The 21,576-nt window shown below is 45.5% G+C and overlaps 1 protein-coding gene across 5 annotated transcripts in view; it reads left to right on the top strand.

The window, feature by feature from the left end:
• Window positions 1-21,576, top strand: part of Tec (tec protein tyrosine kinase) — a 102,413-nt gene that overhangs the window by 53,416 nt on the left and 27,421 nt on the right. For 4 of the 5 annotated variants that reach the window (XM_048414884.3, XM_048414883.3, XM_048414886.3 and 1 more), the window contains exons 4-6: window positions 15,835-15,939; window positions 19,494-19,575; window positions 20,262-20,390. In XM_048414884.3, the coding sequence (XP_048270841.2) occupies window positions 15,835-15,939; window positions 19,494-19,575; window positions 20,262-20,390 (316 nt within the window). The remainder of the gene's footprint in view (window positions 1-15,834; window positions 15,940-19,493; window positions 19,576-20,261; window positions 20,391-21,576) is intronic. The other variant, XM_085691787.2, reaches the window with a different exon arrangement.

Genomic DNA, 21,576 nt, shown 5'->3' on the forward strand with positions numbered 1-21,576 from the left:
TGCACACATGTTTAGCGCCTTTGTCTCTAGTCTGTGACTGCCCCCAGGCTTGGAAGTTTCTGTGGTGTTCCTCCCAAGGGAGATGAATTCCGACTGCCTAAGCAGATGTCCCTGAGTGACTTCTCAAGCCTGGCTGAATTCTTGGTGACTTTTTCCCCCTGCAAGGCTTTCGCCAGAACAGCTGAGCTCTGCAGTTTGTGTTCCAGAACCCCAGACACGCTTTCTCCCCGGATTTACTTTCTACACTGGTGAAGTTTTTTCCTCCGCCTGGCTTCCTCTGTGTCTGGGTCACGTGCAGAGGTGACCAAGTTCTTTGTGGGTATCCAGTTGTCCGGGCATATTCCAGGGACTCTTCTGTGGGGGAGCTGCTCTGGGGAGGAGCCAGCCATTGTCCCGAGAGGCCCCTCCCACTTCTTCTGAGAAAGGACCTGTGGGCAGCTCACTTGCCTCTCAGTTCTCAGGTCCAGGGAAGACTTCTTCTCCTGCTGTCTTTTATTGTTTTTCCACTCCTCTGGTGTGAAGGCCAGGAGGCTCTGAGAGCTGGGCAGAACAGGGTTTTTGACTGACTTACAAAGCCCTGGTCTTGACATCCTGTGGTCCTCCCTCCCACTCACTAGTTCACGTGACACCAAGCATCAGTGTCCTCAACTGTGAAACAGAGATGATGACAATTACAGCCTTCTAGGGGTGTCGTGCCACTCAGGGGACTGGTGCCTCTGAAAGGGACACTAACTAAGTTTGGAGCAAAGCCTGGCTCTAGTGAGCCTCAGAGGGAAGTCAGTGATGTTGCTGTTGTGAATGCTCAGGGTACCTGAACCCATTTTAGCTTTGAGCACTTGTTTTGATTTGAGAGAACAAAATGCCTTGCCCTCTACCTTACATTTCTTTAAAACTTAAAAGATGCCTAACTGAAATTGGTTTCGAGAGAGGGTTCCTCTGTAGTTTTGGGACTGTCCTGGAGCTTACTCTGTAGACCAGGCTGGCTTCAAACTCACAGAGGTACACCTGCCTCTGCCTCCCCAGTGCTGGGATTAAAGGCGTGCACCACCACCGCCCAGCCATTGCATACTTCTTTTAACCAGTAATGAACATTTTAAGATTATCATTTGAGAGAACTTCCAGGGAGGTGGGGAGGGGCAATTTGCCTGCCTTCAACAAACTAGCGTGCTCTAGGCCTCTGTTCATAGTTCCTGCTGGCTCAGTGAGCCGAACGCTTGGTTCCAGGGGTCAGATGAACATGAATAATTTCCCCTGCTTCTCCTGTCAGGGGGACCACCCACCCCACAGTCTGCCCTCAGCTTGTCTCTGCAGGTAGAGGCCATAATTAGGAACCTGAATGTAGATGCATTCCGGGGTCCTCTAAAAAGATTTCGGTGTCAGCACTGTGGACCTGCTTGTTATTTATACTCACTCAGCTTGAGTTTATGTTGTAGAAATGGAAATTCTAGCCACAGGCTTCAATTCTGTTACCTTCTTGATACTTAGAACAATGCAGTAGGTCTTCTGTCATGTGGTATACAAAAGTCATAATTTTTGTTGTTGTTGTTTGAGACAAATTTTCACTCTTGTTTGTAGCCTAGGCTGACCTCCAACCTGTGATTCTCTTTGCCTCAGCCTTCAGAGAGCTAGGAATGTAAGTGTGTATCGCCATGCCTGACTTAAAACCTTTGCTCTTAAGAACTTACTATTTGCATATTGTCTGCTAATTCTTTACTTAATAACTCTCAAACCCATAGAAAACATATACACAACACCCCCAAAATCGTCCCCCGAATCATAGCATTGAGCTTCCTAACCCCTCACCCCCTTTTGAGGGACAGAGAGTGGGCGGGGTCTTACTGTGTATCCCTGGCTGGCATGGAACCCTGTTTGTAGGCCAGGCGTCCTTCAGACTCACAGATCTACCTGCTGCTGCTTCCCAAGTGCTGCTGTTAAAGCCACGTGTCACCACGCACCACCCCCATCCCTTCGTTTGCCTTCTGCCAGGCTCTATTGGGTCCTACTACCTCTGTCACTCTGAGCACAGCTGGGAGGAATATTCCTGGGCCTTCTCGATGGCCCTGGTTCTTTGTTCAGTGAATGATTGGCAGTGTCTGCCCATGTGAGTTCCATGGCTCTTGTTCTGGTGGCTTCTTGTCCCCGTCAAAGACTGTCCTTTCCTGGCCTGCTTCCCAAATGTGGTCATTACTCACTGTTCCTTCCCAGTTGACATTTGCTTTAGGAGACACTGTCTTTTCCATGACTTCTGTTAGTGTCTTGTCTTGACAATTTTTCCTGTTCTTCAACCCCATGTATTCTGAAGTCTGAACTCATCTGGTTCTATGATTTTACCTTCTATATTTAGTTCCCTTTAGCTCCACCAGCACCATAATTCAAGCCAGCACTGCTTCTTAGGTGAATATAGTAATACCTGTCTGTATGAGGGCTTAGTTACCTGGTGCCGTGAAACCCCTGAACAATCCTGGCTTCAAATGTAGAAACTGTTTTTTCTCTCTCAATGTGGATGTTGGAAGTAAAGCCTGGAGCAACTGTTCAGAACTCACAGGGCTGGATCCAAACTAGAGATCTTGATTCTTGCCTTAATTGCCTAGCTTATATCTTTTACTGTGGCCCACGATGGCCACCAGCACTCTTAGCCATCTTATCTGAATGGAAGCTGAAAGAAGCAAGAGAGGCAGAGACAGTAAGGGACTTCTTCCACCAGAACCAGCTGCCTTTAACAATCTTCCGTTGTGCTTCACACAAAGACTTTCCATCAATCTTACTGGTCAGAACTTAGCCACGTGATCAGATCTAGGTACAGACTCTTTTGTTCTGGACAACAGCATACCTACCTCAGAGTGGGTGTCATTAATAGAGAATGGGTATTATGATAGACAGCAAGCAATCACTGTGCCTTGTTGGAGGAGGCCCCTTGTTCATTTCCGGTTGTTCAGACCCAAAATAATCACACAGAAACTGTATTAATTAAATCACTGCTTGGCCCATTAGCTCTAGCTTCTTATTGGCTAACTCTTATATTAATTTAACCCATCTCCATTAATCTATGTATTTCCACGTGGTAGTGGCTTACTGGCAAAGTTTCGTCAGTCTGACTCTGGCAGTGGCTCCACAGCGTCTCTCTGATTCCACCCTTCTTTCTCCCAGCATACAGCCTAGCTTTCCCTGCCTAGTTCTGTTCTTCCCTGCTATAGGCTCAAATCAGTTCTTTATTCATTAACCAATAAAAGCAACACATAGACAGAAGTCTATGTCCCAGAAGTCCCACACCAGTGCATGCTAACAGGCTCCGGTTTCCCTTCTTCTCCAGTTCACTGTACCCAGTGATAACAAGACAAATAGAGCCATGAGCTTCCCTACGACTTGTTAGGAACGTCACATTATCCCCCACACATCCCAAATGGGTAGTCACTGATTGCCCGGCTCCCAAGCATCTGCATCCCTGCTTCTCTTCCCTTCCCTCTGCTCTCCTGAGTTCTGGTCCTTGAAGGCTTCAGTGTCTCCCACATCCCATCATGGAGTCTAAGCATTGGCTGTGTTCTCTTTCTATAGCACGTTTCCCTCTGTTGACTGACTCAGTCCTATCCATTTCAGCCCCAACTCCGTAATCACATCTTCCCTAGTTCCACTCCATTGTTATTGATTAGGATAGATTTCCCCATGTGGACACGGGATGCAGCTCAGTGCAGTGGAAGTGCCCAGCATGCTGTAGGCCCTAGGGTCAATCCTTAGGCGCCACCCAAGATAGCAACTCAACACCCAATGTATGTACTTCTCTATGCAATGGCATTTTCCACGTTTGCTTTTTAATTACTTGTCTCTGCTTTAATGTGAGTTGGGTTTAGTTTATTATCAGCATAATTATATTACCCTCTTTCTCTGGTGAAGGTAGGATCCAGGACTGAGGGGCCCTGTGGCAGACTGCTTTTGTGTTCCATCTCAGGAAAGGAGAACGGGAGAGAGCTGTCTTGTCAGGCAGCCAGAGTACAGAGCAGGGCTCCGAATGGCATCTGGAGCCATCCCACCAAGCTCATCGATGCTGCTCATCCTAAAGGGAGCTAGCTTCCCAGGCGCACATGCTGCAGGCTTTGGGGCCAGACAGCTGCTCTCACTCTCCAGCTGTGACAGTGGGCATTGGATCAAACCCAGAGTCTCAGTTCCCTCGCATGTCAGTGGAGCAAACACCCTCTCCACAAGACTATATGTACGTCTACGCCTGGTGGAATATTCCAGACTTCTCTGTCAATGTGGCTTAGAAGACAGGGAGATGGCAGGAGCAGAGATAGAGGAGTGCAATTCCCTTCCTCACTTCCTCGATGATAGATACTTTGCACAGTGAAAAAGCAAGATTGGCTCCTGGCTTAGGAACAGAAGGGCTTTAAAGCCTTTTTTAAGTTTTTTTTTTTTTAAACAAATACTTATACAGCATGGAGAGGAGGGGGAAACCCCTCTTCTTCTCTGCTGATTTTAGTTTTTCTGGCCGAGGCCCTAAAAATTAGACTACCCAAAGATAAACAGGAGAAAACCAGTGCTTCTTCCAAGTGCGTGGGCACCTTCATGTGGAGAAGGAAGATGTAAAGAGGTGGCGTGGAGCTGAAAACTCGTGTTCCTGGCTGATAAGCCGCAGGGGCTTGGCTAGCACAGACATCAAAGACGGCACAGGTGGCCTGCACAGGGCTCGCATGGTGTAGTAACTGCTTTTGTGTTGTGCAGAATTCCCGACACAGAAGCTGATGAGAGAAAAGAGTTACTTTGGGCCCATAGTTTCAGTCCAACCTGGCAGTGGGAGTATGTAGGAGACAGACCAGGAAACAGAGCAGTACCTGAAGCAGGGCCAGGCTCCTGTGACCCAAGACCTGGCTCCTGTGACCTACCATCACTAACAGGGCCCAGTTGTTGATCTACAGTAGTGCTCTCGACCTGTGGGTTGTGAGCCCCATGAAGAGGGGTAGGGGTCGCATTCCAGATGTTTATATTGCAATTCATAACAGTACTTCATATGAAAATAATGATATGGCTGGGGGGGTCACCACAACCTGAGGTACTGTATTAAAGGGTCGCAGCGTTAAGAAGGTGGAGAACCATTGCTCTACAGCCTTTCAACACAGCACAGCCCAATATTTAAAGATACACCTTAGGGGACATTTCCCATTCAAACCATACACATGGATCTCTGTCAGCTCCTTGCCCAAGTTGGTGTTTCTTACTGATGCTGCGGAGAGCCCTGCTCCCTCCTCACCAGGGGACTTCAGGAAGAAGGCCGGCTAGTGCCCTTTCCTGTACCCACTATTTTCACAGTGCTTTTAACGGAAAATAGTCACATTCCTTGGTCATCTACTTGGCCTCCTTTCCGAAGTCCTCTCCGTGGCACTATGCTCTGTAAGTCAGTACAGACTTTACTCCCATGACTGTGAGGCAAACACACTCATTCCTCTTTAACAGAAGAGGAAATTGAAGAACAGAGAAGTCAAAGAATCCCAGAATGTGTTGCAGAGTCAGGAACCGAGCACAGGCAGGGTGATCCCAAAACTCAGAGCCACAACACCATACCACCCCTATATAAGTCTCTGATTGCTTTTGATTGGCCAAACTATGTATTTACATAGGAGCCCAATATGGATTAATGTTGCTATTTGCCGGCATCCGAGGCCGTTGCTAACGCTTGTCTGACTGGTATCCACTTGCCTTTGAACTATTACCGCCTGACTGAAGGAAGAGAAGCATTTGGCCAAATGTGTCCCCGCTCTTGTGCACTAAAGGCTGGGAAGTGCTCACTTCACTGGATGAATCAGTCCTGGTTTTGGTTCCGTGCTGTCAGTGTGACAGAGCTTACATAGCCTCGAAGGGTAAAAATAGCTCAGTCACATGAAGCACCAGTCATCCTTTTAGAAAAGATTTGCAAAACCTGAGGAAGTCAAGGTAAGCTGCTTTGTGGCGAGCAACAGATGTTGAAGCCAGCCATGGTGGCCTGGGCCTGTCATCCCAGAACTTGGGAAGCGGATGTAGGAGGACGGCCGCAAGTTCAAGTCCAGTTGCTCTGCATATTCTCGCGGCAGTCAGGACTTCAGAGCAAGATCCTGTGTCGGAAAACAAAAAAAGAAGAAAAGAATAAATGTGGCGGACAGTGGACATTTCTGTTTTCTCTTAAAACCTTAGCGATCTTCCTCCTTCATCACGTCCCAAACCAGGTTCTCATCCCATTTTATTTGGTTCTAGGAGTTGTAAATTTTGTCTTTTTTTGTTGGCGATCCATATTTTATTCATTTGTCATAATATTTCACATACATTATTATATGTTTTTGGTTTCTTTTTTGGTCTGCATTCTCTGGATGCGTCTGTTGTGGACCTGCTGTGTCAGCAGCTCCTTTGGCGCTGTCTGTTTTGGCACACCGACTAGGGACGAGGCTGACGGGATCTGAAACTGTGTGGTGGCCCTGAGGGACCCGATGGTAGGACAGTGGTGAGTGTACCAACAGGTCCCTCACAACTGGAAGTGAGAGAGAGGGTGGGAGAGTGTACATTGGCACACAGTCAAGCAAGTGTGTGAGCACCCAGAGAATTCTTCCAGAGAGGGATTCAACTCCGACAAACGCCGTTTTATCACACCCAAATACATTGTCAGCTTTACCTCCCCTTTGTTCACCTTTTGTTCATATTTAGCTTGTTAACTTGTTTTGGCCTTCTAACTGCACAGTGATATAAGCACAAGACACATTCCATGCTACGTCCATACATAACCAAGTGAGAACAAATGAATTAAATGCATATAGCACTGAAGAATTTAGGACTGGGTTCAGATTCAGGGATGATTGTGACTTTGAGCTAATGAATCATATTCTCCATGGCTTGGTTTCTTCCTGTGTGAAATGGAGCAGAAGCGTTCTCATGCTAAAGCACTGAGGACTTACTGAAGTGCTCTGTGTGCAGGGCTGACTTAGTAGTTGGCCCACGGTGACTGAATGCGAATGATAATGCAGATGAAGGCAGTGTGATTCCTCTTCTGTAAGCGCCCATAAGTGTTCAAGCTTGAGAGACCTGGTGGCTTCTTTAATAAGTTTTAGATAAAAATGTTCTGAGAGACTTGGGTTTGCTTTTTGCTCAGAGTCTTGTGACATTGTTTTCTGGTGGCTTCCCAGAGTATCTGTAAACTATAATTTACGTTAGTGAGGGCTCTCCAGAGCAACAGAACCAGTAAAGTAAAAGTGTGTGTGTGTTTGTTATGTGTATGTGTATATGCACATATATGTAGGGGATTTGTTATATATTACATATGTAAGATGGATCATAGGAACGGGCTTCTGTGACCACGGAGTTGAGAACTGCCACAGTCTGCCATCTGCAGTCTAGAGATTCCAAAGCCAGTGATAATTTGGGACAATCATAAAGCTTGAGACTCATAAGAACCAGTATGGAACTTTTCAATCAATAGCCAGAAGATTGAGACCTGAAGGTGGAGAGGAGGATGTGACATTAGTCCCCGAAGTCAAGAAGCCAGAGCTTGATGTTTAGGGGTACAACAGATGGGTTTCTCACTCAAGAACAGAATACACCATCTGGTTACTTTTCTCTTTCTTATGAAAATCCCTAACAAAAGCAACTGAAGGAAGCAAGGGCTTATTCAGCTCGTAGCTCGCAGGCATCCGTCATGGTGTCAGGAGGTTCAGGCAGCTGGTCACATTGCAGAAAGTGATGGAATCCAGTACTTAGCCGCCTTCGCTTTTTTCATTCAGTCTGGGATCCGAGCCCATAGAATGGTGTCTCCTACATTTAGGCAGGTCTTTGTGCTTCAGTTAGCTAATCCAGATAACCCTTCACAGAGATGCTCATAGGTTTTGACCAAATACTGGGCTGGAAGTGACTTAAAGAATTGTGGCTCATGTTTTAAGGATACAGTCTATCATGGGGAAGTCACGACAGCTGGAAGGGCTCAGGTCTGTGGGAGCAAGAGCGTGAGTTTGCTTGCTTGAATCTTCCCAGGCCGATGGGACTGAAAGAGGAGCCGGGCTACCCGAGGTCTGCCCCTCCACTTCTCATTGTACTCCACCTCCCAAAGGTTCCATATTTTCCCCAGAGTGCTGTCACCTGGACCTTCCAAACCATAACAGCCAGTGAGCCTATCTCAGATGCAGTGCCCTGCTTCCAGCTCCTTCTGCTACTCAGTAATGTGTGGCTTTAGGCAAGGTCTGTTTTATCTCGGCGTCTACCTTCCCCGCTGAAGCTGGTTATAATGTGGCAGTGTTTTGGGATGGTACACAGTGGACTTAAAGCTTTGAAAAGCCCAGAGCTATGCATGAGAGAACACCATGCCCCAGCGTAAGAAAACATTACTGCCGCGGTTCTTTGTGTATTAGCTGTTGAGTCAACATCTAAGTCCGAGGCAGCCTTTTTAGCTTGGCGTATTCTAAAACGAGTGTGAGGCGGTCTCACTTCCCCTTCATTTTCAGTTTTGTGGGCAGGGGTAAAAAAAAGGCTGCATAAGTAAAATTTACATGAAAAAAAGGTAGTGATGTTGGTTATGTCTCCCCAGCCCCAGTATTCACAAAACCATGGAGTAGAATATAGCAATAATGAATTAATTGTCTTACTGGAAGAAATGTTAAAGAGGTATCTATCTGTCTGTCTATCTATCTATCTATCTATCTATCTATCTATCTATCTATCTATCATCTATCTATCTATCATCTATCTATCTATCTACATAGAGAGAAAACCCTTCTTGTTTCTGATAGTACTTTTCCAAGGCCCCTGGCTTCTCAGAGGTTCCTGGGTGGTTTTGAAAAGTTGACATACCAAGAGTTACAAGGGTGAACAAGAGTTCCAAGAGTTACATTGAACCAGATGTACAAAGAGCACATGACTCTCGATGGTAACTCTGGGTGCCCTGTGAGTAGCTTAGCGTGGCAGGCCTTCTTACCCTCAGAACTGCCTGACCTGCCAGGGGCACCTTGAGATATGACGACGCCAGACACCGCTGTGCCCACCGCAGAAGCGCTGTGAAGAGCAGAAACATTTATCTACACTGAGGGTGGCTGTAAGCACTTCCAGCTGTTTCCAAACATCTGCAGCAGCTTGTTTAATAGTTACTCAAGTCCTTCCCAGTGTTGTACTCTCCAACCTGATTGTCCTTTGCTTTTCTCTGTCATGGCTCCTGGTGTCACTCAAACTCCAAGCTGTGGTTCCCACTCTTCAGGCACCGTTGAATTCTGTGTTGAATCCCCAGTGTCGCCCAAGAGAGCTTCGGAGCAAGAGTCCTCCGGGCTTTGTGAGCACTGAGAATATGGTGGGCCATTGGTCAATGGTTTTGAGTATGGTACATCCACAACAATAATTACCTTTTTGAAACTATGCCTTGTTATATAGCACTCCTTGTTACCGGTTGAGACTCATGCAGGATAGACCCCAAATCCTCAGCCTTGTATGTGAACATTGCCTAATTTGGCCTCAAACAGCCTTTTTTGGGAGTCATTTCCTACATTTCTGATTCTGCCATTGTGTATATCTTTCAGTTCCCCAAATACTCAGAGTTCTTTTGTTTTTTTTGCAACCTGAAACCTTCTTTGTTTTCTCTGCAGAGAAGCTGTTCTTTGTCCTTTGAAAACCAGGTCTGAATGCCACTTCCTTAAAAACCCCAGCTTCTCCTAGCCTCACCCCCCCCCCACCTCCAGGCTTTCTCATTCCTAGTTTAGGAATTATCCCCTCTTCCACCCATGGCGTTCGGTGAAGTCTTGTAGGAACCCTCTCGACCCTACCTCTGAGACTTCGGCACACCGCCCTGGAGCTGGCAGAATAAGGCAATGAAGGAACAACTCTAAAGTGTGTCCATGTGAATGCAGGTTTCCATAGAAGTTAGAAGAGGATATCGGGTCCTTCTGAAGCTGGAGTGACAGACTGTTGGCAGCTGCCCACTGGAGGTGCTGGGAACCACACGTGGGAACTCTGGGACAGCAGCAAGCAGTCTTTTCTTTTAACTTTAAACAAAATTTTATCACACAAAGGATGTCACATAGTTGGATACTTCTCTACTCTGTACAGTTCCTCTCGCTCCACAGAAAGGCTGCTTCTGACCTCTCGTCTGGTGGCACAAACGCCACAGTCCTGACGGTGACAGAACAGGACTGCCTCGGTGACTCAGGTGAAAGCAGGACACTGGTATATGGCTCTTGCACCCAGTATCGAGAATGTACAAATGTCTTTATTCAAAAATACAAAACAAATGATCTGTAGGCATGGACAATGACAGCAGTAAACCATTATATATTGTCATTGGAAACCAGTAACTCATGGTTATAGTGACCAGCCAGCCTTCTCTTTATTCTCTTCAGGGGACTTCTCCGAAGTTCTCTGTGAGGAGCCTGCTTTGAGCTTCCTGTCACAGTTCATTGATAAGGGCAAAGTGCTATTTTAGGAATTAGAACATGCCACCTTCATTTCCCCTTCCATTCCCCCCATCACACCCATTCCAGGGTCCTTCTCTTCTTTAGGAATTTCGGTCACTACAGCTTCTGCTGGAGTTAGCAAGGAGGCCACCCCAGCAGCATCCAGTAAAGCAGTTCTTACGACCTTTGTTGGATCAATGATTTCGTTTTCCACCATGTTGACAAATTTTCCTAGCATAGCATCATAACCAACTTCTGAGGAACTCTACAGAATTTTCTCAACTATCAAAGATCCTTCAACACCTGCATTCTTAGCAATAGTCATCGTGGGAATTTTGAGTGGTCTTTTAATAGCACTGTACCTATTTTCCGATCTTCATTAGAAGGCTTTAATGAATCCTAGGCTGGGATGTACCAAAGCAGAGCACAGCCCCCTCCTAGAACAATGCCTTCTTGAGCCATTGCTCAGACTTCCAGTGGTGAGACAGAATAAAAAAATGGGGAAAATGGGGGTCCTGAAAAGAGAATTAAGCCCCTCATTTTATAATCATTTCCTGCTGGCTGAGAGTTCAAGAAATTTCAGTACAAGAGGGGGTAAGGTCAAGATCATCTGCCAAGATAATGCCCTTCCTAAGGGCCATTCATGCAGGGATGTTCAAAACAAGAATGAACTTCACTCACTTAGGGTGAGAATGTCTTTGACCTTGAGCTGACCTCATTAGCACTCCTCACTCATCCCTAGATATAAATAGTGCATCACATAAAACCACTTCATCGATAAAAGGAAATTCATTAAGAGGATTGAGTAGAGCAGCTCATGAGCTTATATGACTTTTGCTTTTTTTTTAAAAAAAAACTTTAATTTAAAGCTTGTGTTTCAAGACAGGGTTTCTCTGTATAACCCTGGCTGTCCTGGAACTCACTCTGTAGACCAGGTTGGCCTCAAACGCACAGAGATCCGCCTGTCTCTGCCTCAGGAGTGCTGGGATCAAAGGCTTGCGCCTCCACTGCCTGGCTTTAAAACATCGTTTTGTCTCTGAACCCTGTAAGTCATCTCCTTTAAGCAGTGTGACTGAGCCACAAAGCCTGATGTGAGGGTGTTCTGCTTGCCAGCGATATCTGGCTGTCTCCTGCCTCCCCGACCCTCCGTTAGCCTCCAGCTCCTCAATAGCTGCATGCCATGGGAAAGGGACAGATCAGAAGAGAACGGGTCTTCGGCAAGAGTACGCAAGAGTCTGTATCCCTGCTAGAAACCAGAGTGGAACCTTCCTAAGCAGACACATGCTTTCGTGTTCTCCCTCCGCTTCCTCCCTGACTCTTCATGGTTAAAGCGTACACGCATATCATCTCTTAAAGTTGGGTTACCCATTATTTCCGTTGAATGAACTTGTTACCTTTGATTCGTCCTTGCTCATCTAAAATTCTTTTCTATGATGGAATCAGGGAACTAATTTTACATGAATACAGGTCCTCCGGCTTCCAGTGTCTGTGTTGATTGGTGTCTCTCCACTACCAGATAGTTACTGGAAGATCTTTGGATCCAAAAGCCCAAATACTAATTAGTATGTTAGGAGATTTCCATAGACCATGTGTGTAAAAATTAGTCCACTATCAAAGTCATCCCCAGTTTTCTGTTGATAGTGACCTACCTCTGACACTGGCTGGCAGTAGCCCAAGGTTGATGATGCGGTTGGAGATAGGCGTTTTGGAGGTAGAACACACCTTCCTGCTGCAGGGCTCCTGAGCTGGCTGGCAAGAATGGTCTAGGTCTCCCGAGGGCAGTGATGTTGCTTCCAGGGATTAGGGATGAGGGATCAGGGGACTTTCTGCTCTTTCTAAGTTAGCAGGATGATGCTCTTGCAACTCCTTAGTGTGTGTAGTACCTAGGAGCAGGATGGGTAACCCTGCCTGACAAGACATCATGCAGCAGATTATTTACAAGGTCCCTCGTCACCTTCCCATCCTACCTTATGCTGTCCTCAGTCCCTCTGGTTTGCTTTTGCTTTTTTATTTAGCAGATAATCCCGAGTCTGTTGCTTTGAGCCAGACATTCTTTTAAGCACGTCTGCAATATTAGCTCACTGAACTCTCATACCGAGCCCATGGGAATGGACACTACGATTATTCCCTTTTTACAGATGGGAGAGTCATGCAGAATGTGATCTTCTTTGCATAACTTGTTCATCCTGCTGGGGGTTCTCTTCCTGCTACCCCATGTCTAACCTAGGTGTCACAGTGTTTTAAAAGAGCATCTTTCTGTTGTTCTGAGACAGGGTTCCTCTGTGTAGCCCTGGCTGTCCCGAAACTCACTCTACAGACCAGCTGGCCTTGAACTCATGGAGATCCGCCTGCCTCCCAAGTGCTGGGATTAAAGGCAGGAGCCACCTTACCTGGCCTTTGAGGATCTTTTTTTATATGCAGCCCTTAGTGCATTGTACAGTGACTTGTGTGTCCGTCTCTCCCACAGGGAAGCTGGAGTGTGCTACTTAGTTTTGTTATCTGTAAAATGGGTCTTACCGTGCAGGGTAATGTGAGGCTTGAAGACTCCTGGCGAGCCTTTCTTAGTTTGTGATTTTTGTTTGTTGGTTTGTCGTTGTTCTTGACACCATTATTGACATGGGGCAGATGTGGATTGAGAAACCAAGGAGAAAAGAGGGAAGGAAAACCAGGATAGCCCAAAGACAGAGCCAACCAAAGAAGAGAATGTTGACGCTCTTATGGTCAGAGAACAGAGGGAAACTAGCAAGTCCGCTGAGCTTGGTCATCACTGACGTTTTTTTTGTGGTTGCCCCTAGGCAACTGTGGGGGTTGCAGGTTGCAAGTGGTCAGGGGAGTGGGTGGGAAGGAAGCGTAGGTTGAGCATTCAGTAGCTCTGCAAGAAGGAAGGAGAAGCATGAAGTGGTAGGCTGGCCCAAGGCAGGTTCTGTTTTAGATGTCTAGAGGCAGAAGCAAGTGCCTGGAGGAGAACAGCCCAGCAGCCCTGGCTGTCCTGGAACTAGCTGTGTAGACCAGAATGACCTTGAACTTGAACCCTTAGGAAACTCCCTGCTCAACATCCCCACTGTCCACTCTGGGACTTGACTCCACGATCCTCCCGCCCCTTGCAGCTGGGGCATCCTGGGACCAGAGGGCTTTGGCAGCTGTAGAGGTCCCCAGGGACCATGTTCGGCTTAAGTGAGCTATGGCCCCATCACCCGTTGGGTGAGGAGACTAAACCTACCTACCCCACGGGATGCCGTGAGACAGGGATGAAATGCATCTGTGAAATGCCAGCTGCAGTCTTTCGGCAGCCGTGAAGCGGGGCTAGGAGGAGAGATAACGGGCACTGAGGTGCAGGACGGAGGGGCTGAGGGCCTGCCCTGAATGGCTGTGCACCTCTCACTAAAGCTTTTCCCCTTCGCAGGGAAGGGCAAGGCAGGGGGAAGGCCTGCTTGGCAGTGCTGGTGGCCTCTGGAGCAGATGCACAGGACCCGAGAGTGGCACTGAGAGCCCAGCTAGTGTGGAGGGGGCAGGCGAGCTGCAGCCCGATTTCAAGGAAACAGGGATCGAACCGAAGACTGGTTAGAGTGTCTGGAGGGGAGGAAGGGAGGGAAGCAGGGACGAAGGGAGAGAGAGGAAAAAAGAACGAAGAAGTTGGAAGGTGGGGGGTAAATAGTGAACCACTGACAGAATATATGTGCTAGTGTGACGACAGAAGTCACAAAATAATCCCACACCAGTTCAGAATTATGAGTAATGAAAGGGTTAGGCAGGTGTGATCCCCCCTCCCCCCTCCGACACACACACACTATGTAGCCCTGGCTGTCCTGGAACTCACCCTGTAGACCAGGCTGGCCTTGAACCTCCCAAGTATTAGGATTAAAGACACGCACGCCACTACGTCCGGATTGTGAAGTCTTGTCATTGAACATGTCATGTAGGTTCTTGGGCACCGTGCAGAGAGAACAGAACACAGCTGTGGCCAGAGGAGAGACCGCAGAGTGTCGGATGAAATAATTTTCTCTCTGACGTTTTAGTTTTCACTTTGTGTACTGTGGGCAAGTGCTCTGCTGAGCTACCCTGGCCCTCTCCCTGCCTTTTTCTTTCTCTTTTTTGAAGATATGTTACTTTTAGTTGCTCAGACTAGCCATCAACTTTCTGTATAGCCCCAGCAGGTCCTTGAACTTTTGATCCTCCTGCCTCAGCCATCTGAGTAGCTAGAATACAGGCGTGCACCATCAGGTCCATAGTAAAGAAAATAATTTTCAGTGACTGACCCCAGGGGCATCCAGTTGTGTTCTTTCTTTCTTTTCTTTAGTATGTAAATATCCCCCTCCCCCAAAAAAGTAACCTTAGTCTTCAGAAGACTTCTTGTGTACAGTGCTTCAGTTGTATATTTGGGAAATGTTTTCTATCTGGATATTGTGTTTATTGTTAGTTTTTTATGCACTGCATTCCTGGATCTTGGCACATGGTTTTTTTGTTTTGTTTTGTTTTGTTTTTGATTTTTCCCTGGAATGAATTTTCAGGTATGAGGTTAATGTGCTCCAGGGTGTGGGTGGGTCCTGACAGACTGCTGGCCTTTTGGCAGTGAACAGGGAGACTGGGAGGTTGATAAGTCCAGCTTCCCACACTAGTGTCTAGGCTGAGTTTTTCTGTGTGTATGGCACTTCCCATCAATGATCCTAAACTATGTGCTCCTCCCAAGGGGGGCCCCCCTCCATCCAGGATGAACACAGGAGGAAGTGCAGTTGGTTAGAGTGTGTGTCAGTGACTCAGTAAACGGAGTTCTGTGGGTTTGGCTGTTAATTTTGCCTTTTTTTTTTTTTTTGAATGAGCACTATCGTCAAGAGGATGAACAAAGGCTGTATCTAGAGGGGAAGGCAGAAATGAAAGGGAGTCTATGTCTCTGCCTCAGAGGTTTTTGGTTTCTATTTTTTTCAAGCAAGGACAGAACAAGTTCATTTTATTAGAAATGAAAGGATCTAATGATGTTTATTATGACTATCACAGTGTTAATATTTTGAATAATTTTTAACAGGTAAGGAAAACGTGATTTATATAATTGTTAAGGGAATTGTGTTGCGCGCGCGTGCATGTGTGTGTGTGTGCGTGTGTGTGTGTGTGTGGGTCTGAAGATAGCCTCGTTTCTCAGTAACTGTCCACCTTTTTTTTTTCTTCCCATTGGCAGCCAGGGTAGGCTGACTGCCCACTGCACCTCGGGGCTCTGCCTCCTTAGTGTTGGGTTTGCCAGCATCTGCCTGTGCCTGGCTATTTCCACATGGTTTCTGGGGCATCAAGTTCAAGTCCTTGTGCTTGTAAGGCAAGCACTTTACCAACTGGGCCATCTTTGTGTAATTGTGCCTGCGCTGAAGCTGTACTCTTCTGAATCAGTAATCTCACCATCAGATAGAATTATTAAATAGCTTTCTTATGTCCTGGGGTTGTGACACCTCTCCTCTTTTTTCTCTTTCCCCAGAAAAAATACAGGAAAGGAGTCATTGATGTTTCAAAAATCAAGTGTGTGGAGATAGTGAAGAACGATGATGGTGTCATTCCTTGTCCAAATAAATACCCCTTCCAGGTGAGTTGGCAGCCATATAGCTACACAGTGCCCGCCTTTGTCCTGTTCCCATTTGACATTACAGGTTCCTGTCCTGGGTTTTGGCGGTTGATTTTTGGGCTCCTTTGTAGTCTTCGTAGTCCTTGCCTCTCTTCGTTAATTGCTTGAGGTTCTGGCAGCCACTTTGTTTTTGCTTTGGCTGCTGCTGTCTATGATCTGTCCTGAGTCACTAAACCCAGATCTTTCCTATGGGTCATTTGAACTACAGAGCGTAGAGGAGTGAACTCTGCCGCTCAACAAAGTCCACCAGAAGTTTTTTCTTGTGAACTTGAGCAGTTGGAAAGTAGCAAGAACGATTTACTTTCCAACAGAAAAGAGATGAAAGGGCTTCTTTTGAGGAAGAAGGTAATAGTAGCAGTGTATGTTGCTAAAACTACACGGCAATCCTGTGTTCTACTCTGCTCGCTTATGACCAAGGAAAGTGACGCCCACTGATCGTAAGTGGCTCCTTCAGGACCACAATTGTGAGAAAACATCCAAGGTTGTACGCTTTTTAGGAAGAAAAACAAAGTGAGTTCATGGAAAGAAGCGGACAGGAAATGAGTCTCAGATAAACTAGGTACAGGCTAAGGCTCTTATGTGGGAAACAGGAGAGCATGGCTGGGCTTGATGGGAGAGCAAGGATGGGCACTTAGGCCTTGGTAATGGTGCCCTGAAGAGAGAGAGAGAGAGAGAGAGAGAGAGAGAGAGAGAGAGAGAGAGAGAGAGAGAGAGAGACTTTGCAGTTCTGCATAACAAAGTGGGTGTCTGACTCTTACAGGTTTTCATGGGGCAGGTGTGGTGTGAATTGTGGTTTATACGCAGAAGGAGACTTGTACCCTAGAATCTCCCCAGATAACCAAACTGCCTGAGGTGTCAAAATTAGATGCTTATTATTCAGATTAAGGGCAGTATTAAGGGCAGAAATCTTTGTGCAAATACAAATTAAGGTTAATCTGTACAATACAGATTAAGCCTGAAGGCATCTGTAAAGTCTTTAAACCAAATTAGGGAGTCAATAAATTAATACATTAAACAAATTATTATTATAACAACACTGTAGATTTTGAGGTGGTCCAAGCCCCAGCTTTTCTTTGCAGATATTTCTGCCAATTCAGGATAACTTTCCTGGTGTACTAAAATTCATTATTAAGTACAGAGCTGAAAGCAGATAAAGCTGGTTAAGGTGTGAAAACCAGGGAGCAAATATGAAAATATCTTTTCACATGTCTGTTAGCACGTATCTCTGGTACGGCCTCTCAAGTTCTGTCTTATAATACATTTCTACATGTATCTTAGAAGTAGGCTCATGTTTAATGCATTTTATGTCCTGGATAGTCCCACCAAAATGTAGGTATTGAAATGAATTGGGAAGGGTTTACCTATTAAACCGGGCCAGGGACAGCTGTGACCAATGAGGTAATAGTTTACTTTTCAGTCTAATGGGTACTAGCCTGGTAAAGGGAGGTTTACAATAGAATACATTATGTTTTAGTCAGGGTGCTTCTGCCTTGTGACTGACCATTAGGGATAATGTCTGAGAGCAGTAGCAGGAATCCTAGGTTAATTTCCAAGGCTCATTATTAATATAAAAATACAAAATAAGGACATCTTGAAATTTGCAGGCAAATGAATTGATCTAGAAAAAAACATATTGCGTGAGGTAACCCAGACCCAGAAAGACAAATATAATATGTACTCACTCATAAGTGGCTTTTAGACATAAATCAAAGAAAAACCAGTCTACAATTCACAATCCCAGATAGACAACAAAGAGAACCCTAAGAGAGATATACATGAATGGATCTACATAGGAAAGAAAAAAAAGACTAGATCTTTTGAGTGAATTGAGAGCATGGGGGTCACAGGAGAGGACAGAAAGGGAGAGGGGAGGAAAGGAGGAGAGCCAAGAAAAAATGTATAACGTGATAAAAACAGTAAAAGAAAAAAAATCTAGAATATGGAAATGAAAAAAAAATACAAAGTAAGAACAATCATGCCTGCTGTGTGAATGGTGCCTCCTGGAGTTATACAGGTGTAGGATCTTGGCTAGGCCTTCATTTCCTTGTTTATAAGATGGAAATGCTGATGTCTTGATGGATTGAGTTAACTGTCTGTAATGAAGCCATAGCCTAGAACTGTAAGACTAAGTGCTTCGTAAAGCTATGTACTGCATTCACTGATGGGGCAAGAGGAAAAGACAGGAGCCATACTGAAAGTCATCCAAAATATTATTTAGAAAAAAATACCGGAGTAGAGTAAGCCCCGTGGCACAAAGTTTATCCACGGAACTTTAGTTAGTTATACTGAAATAAACACCAAGATCAGGGAAGCATCTGGTAGCTGTCTGTATCAGTTTTCTCCTGTGAAAATGCAGTCCTGGGTGTGGGCAGTCAGTAAATGCCTTGCAGTCCTGCGTCATATCTCAGTACTTACATACAAAGAGCCAGGTGTGGTGGTGTGTGCTTGTAATTCCAGCACTGGGGAGGTGGAGGCTTGTTGGCTAGCCAACCTAATCCACTTGGTAAGTTCTAGGCCAGTGAGAGACCCTGTCTAAATAAATTAGGTAGAAGGCGCCTGAGAGACAACACCCAAGATTATCCTCTGGAACATACACACACACACACACACACACACACACACACACACACAATTCCCACAATTCTTTGTAAAACACCCCCCCACTTGATGTTGAAATTAAGAATTATATGTGCTTTTATAAGTAAGGGAACTAGATTTCTGAAGGAATGGGTTTGTTTTCAGCCATCCAGGAATCATGTATTGATGCCTACAGTATCAAGGGCTCTGCTAGACGGAAGTGCTGTGTAGATGGAAATTTCTGTCCCTCCCAGGCTCGCAGCAGTTCAGTCCCAAAGAAACACACAGAAGCTTATATTAATTATAAACTATTTGGCCTGTTAGTTCAGGCTTGTTATTAACTAGCTTTTATAAGTTAAATTAACCCATAATCCTTATATGTGTTTAGCCATGTGGCTTGGTACTTTTTCTCAGTAAGGCATTCTTATCTTGCTTCCTCTGCTTCTGCCTGGTGACTGTGTCTCCACCTTTTCTTTCCCCAGAATTCTCCTAGTCTGATTGCCCTTTCTATACTTCCTGCCTGGCTACTAGCCAATCAGCATTTTATTAAACCAATACAAATAACAAATCTTTACAGTGTACAAAAGCATTATCCCACAGCATTTCCCGTTTTTCTTTTCAAAACAAGACCCTGAATCTAATCTCCTTTGTTTAGCTTTTTTTTTTCTGACCATTATCCATAACAACGTATAACCAACACACCAAAGACAAACATCCATAACCCATTTTTTGGGAATGTGGGTGTAGTTTTCTAGGCTACTTTCTGCTGATTGGGATTGAAATTTAGGGTTATGGTCAAGTCCTACCTGGAGTATTCTGTGAGGCCGGATCATTTCAGCCAGCAGCCTTAAAGCTGTTCTGGATATAGAACTCAGAAGAAATTGCAACAGTGCTGTGTCTAAGTATTGTCACTGGTTTTATCTTTTCTTTTATTCTAGGTTGTTCATGATGCTAACACACTTTATATTTTTGCACCTAGTCCACAAAGCAGGGACCGATGGGTGAAGAAGTTAAAAGAAGGTAAAAACTCATGCATTCTATATAATTTTAGGCAATTTCAAAAATCAGACATATTGCTAATATAGCTCGTGCATTTGTAATTAATGATAATGAGTGTCTCTCCAAGGACAGTCAGGCATGCTAAGTGGTAACACATTGAAGACAGGTTTTCCTTTTTAAGATCGTATTTCCTTCTAGTAGAATGCTTTTTCTCTAGTAAAAGCATACTTCCATTTATCACACAGTGTGGTTGAAGGTATAGAGCATGGGTTTTTATAATAATTGAGGTTGTATTTCCTAAGAGATTGCCCATATCCAGCACTGGTGTGGGTGGAATCACGGTTTCATGGTGAAGACGTAAATGGACGGTTTGTCCCGCCCAGTGCTTTTTCTTTGACGGGACACAATGGTAGTAGGCTTTGGTCCACCGTGGAGTAGTAGTGATTGAGTTCTCCTCACATGAGTGTTTCACCAGTAAAAGGGGACAGAGAGAGAGAGAGAGAGAGAGAGAGAGAGAGAGAGAGAGAGAGAGAGAGAGAGAGAGAGCGCAAGCCATCTCACTTTTCTGAAGGCCGAATATGTAAGATCACAGTGGCATTCTCATAACATACGTGTTGGTCAAGGAAGAAGGAAGACGGACAGTTAGTTACTCAGAGGACTTTAGTTTGTGTTACTTCACTAACCATTCCTGTGTCTGTGAATTACAGAAATAAAGAACAACAACAATATTATGATTAAATATCATCCTAAATTTTGGGCAGACGGAAGTTACCAGTGTTGCAGACAAACAGAAAAGCTAGCACCTGGATGTGAAAAATACAATCTTTTTGAGAGCAGTAAGTGTTCGTCTGGTTCTTCAGTTGTGGTGTGCTAGAACGAGCCTCCTTCTGGTACCGGGAGAAGTGATGGGGTTTGGATTCTGACCAAGGAGAGCACAGTGCCTTGAAAAGTGCAGCGTCTTAGAGTGATGGTGTTTCTTAGCAGGGGACCTTATGTAGGCGAGGTCTCTCTGGGGAGCTCTGATCACAACAGGGAGGCCTGTTAAAATGAATCAGTTGGAAGTGTGGACCACAGGGAGCGGTGCACGCCTGTAATCCCAGACTCAGATTCAGGGCAGGAGGTTAATCCTTTACCCAGGACCCGTATAAACCCTAGTCATGAGTGAAAACCAGAGGGCAAAAGCTATGAGTGCTGAGGAGGATAGGAGATCGCATGCTGTCCCCCTGCATTGTGACTACCATGTGACTCAGCATCAGTGCAACTTCTGGGGACGGGGGAACGGCCTTTTGTCAGGGCTGTTGCCGTGGGCAGGGACAGTTCTGATTCTGAGTTCCTCCACTCTGAATCTTCTGAGGTAGTCATCCCGACATTACCTTAGCTCATTAGCAAGCAAGACCCCAGCTTCCAGGCTGCTGTTAGTGCTTACCTGCGTAAAGTCCACCCTGACTTGCTGGAGAAATGGCTGAGAAGTTACAGTTAGTTAAAGCTAATAATTTCTTTGTATCTCATGCAGTCAAGCAGAGGCAGCGGCTGGCCCAGAGATGGCAGGCATGGCTCTGCAATGGCGCTGCAGGTGGCTGCAGAGGCTCTTCTAACTTTGCTGCTCTTGCTCCTTTAGCAACCAAGTGGGGGAAGGATCCAGACTGCCCACAGAAATTTTTGGGTGTTTTTTTTTTTTTTTTAATAGGGACAGGGTCTAAAAGTGGCCCGCTCTTTTGATTAGGGCATCATCCTTGTCCACCATCTGGGTGACCATGCATCACACCAAACTCAAGAACTGTAGAGGGAAAGGCTGACAGACTGGTGCATTTCTCAGTGCTCACTTTATTCACAGAGGATCTGTCCAAGACTCCCACGGTATAGGGCATTCTGAACTTTGTATATACTGTTTCCTGATACATATATACAGATGTACCGCCATAAAGTATAAGTTATAATTTGACACAGTAAGAGATTAGCTATAATGCCTACCAATAAAATAAAATGACTCTAATAGCATGTAAGCGTGAATATGCACAATTT

This window comes from Myodes glareolus, chromosome 8 (genome assembly GCF_982192425.1).
Source record: "Myodes glareolus chromosome 8, mMyoGla1.1, whole genome shotgun sequence".
Classification (NCBI taxonomy): Eukaryota; Metazoa; Chordata; class Mammalia; order Rodentia; family Cricetidae; genus Myodes; species Myodes glareolus.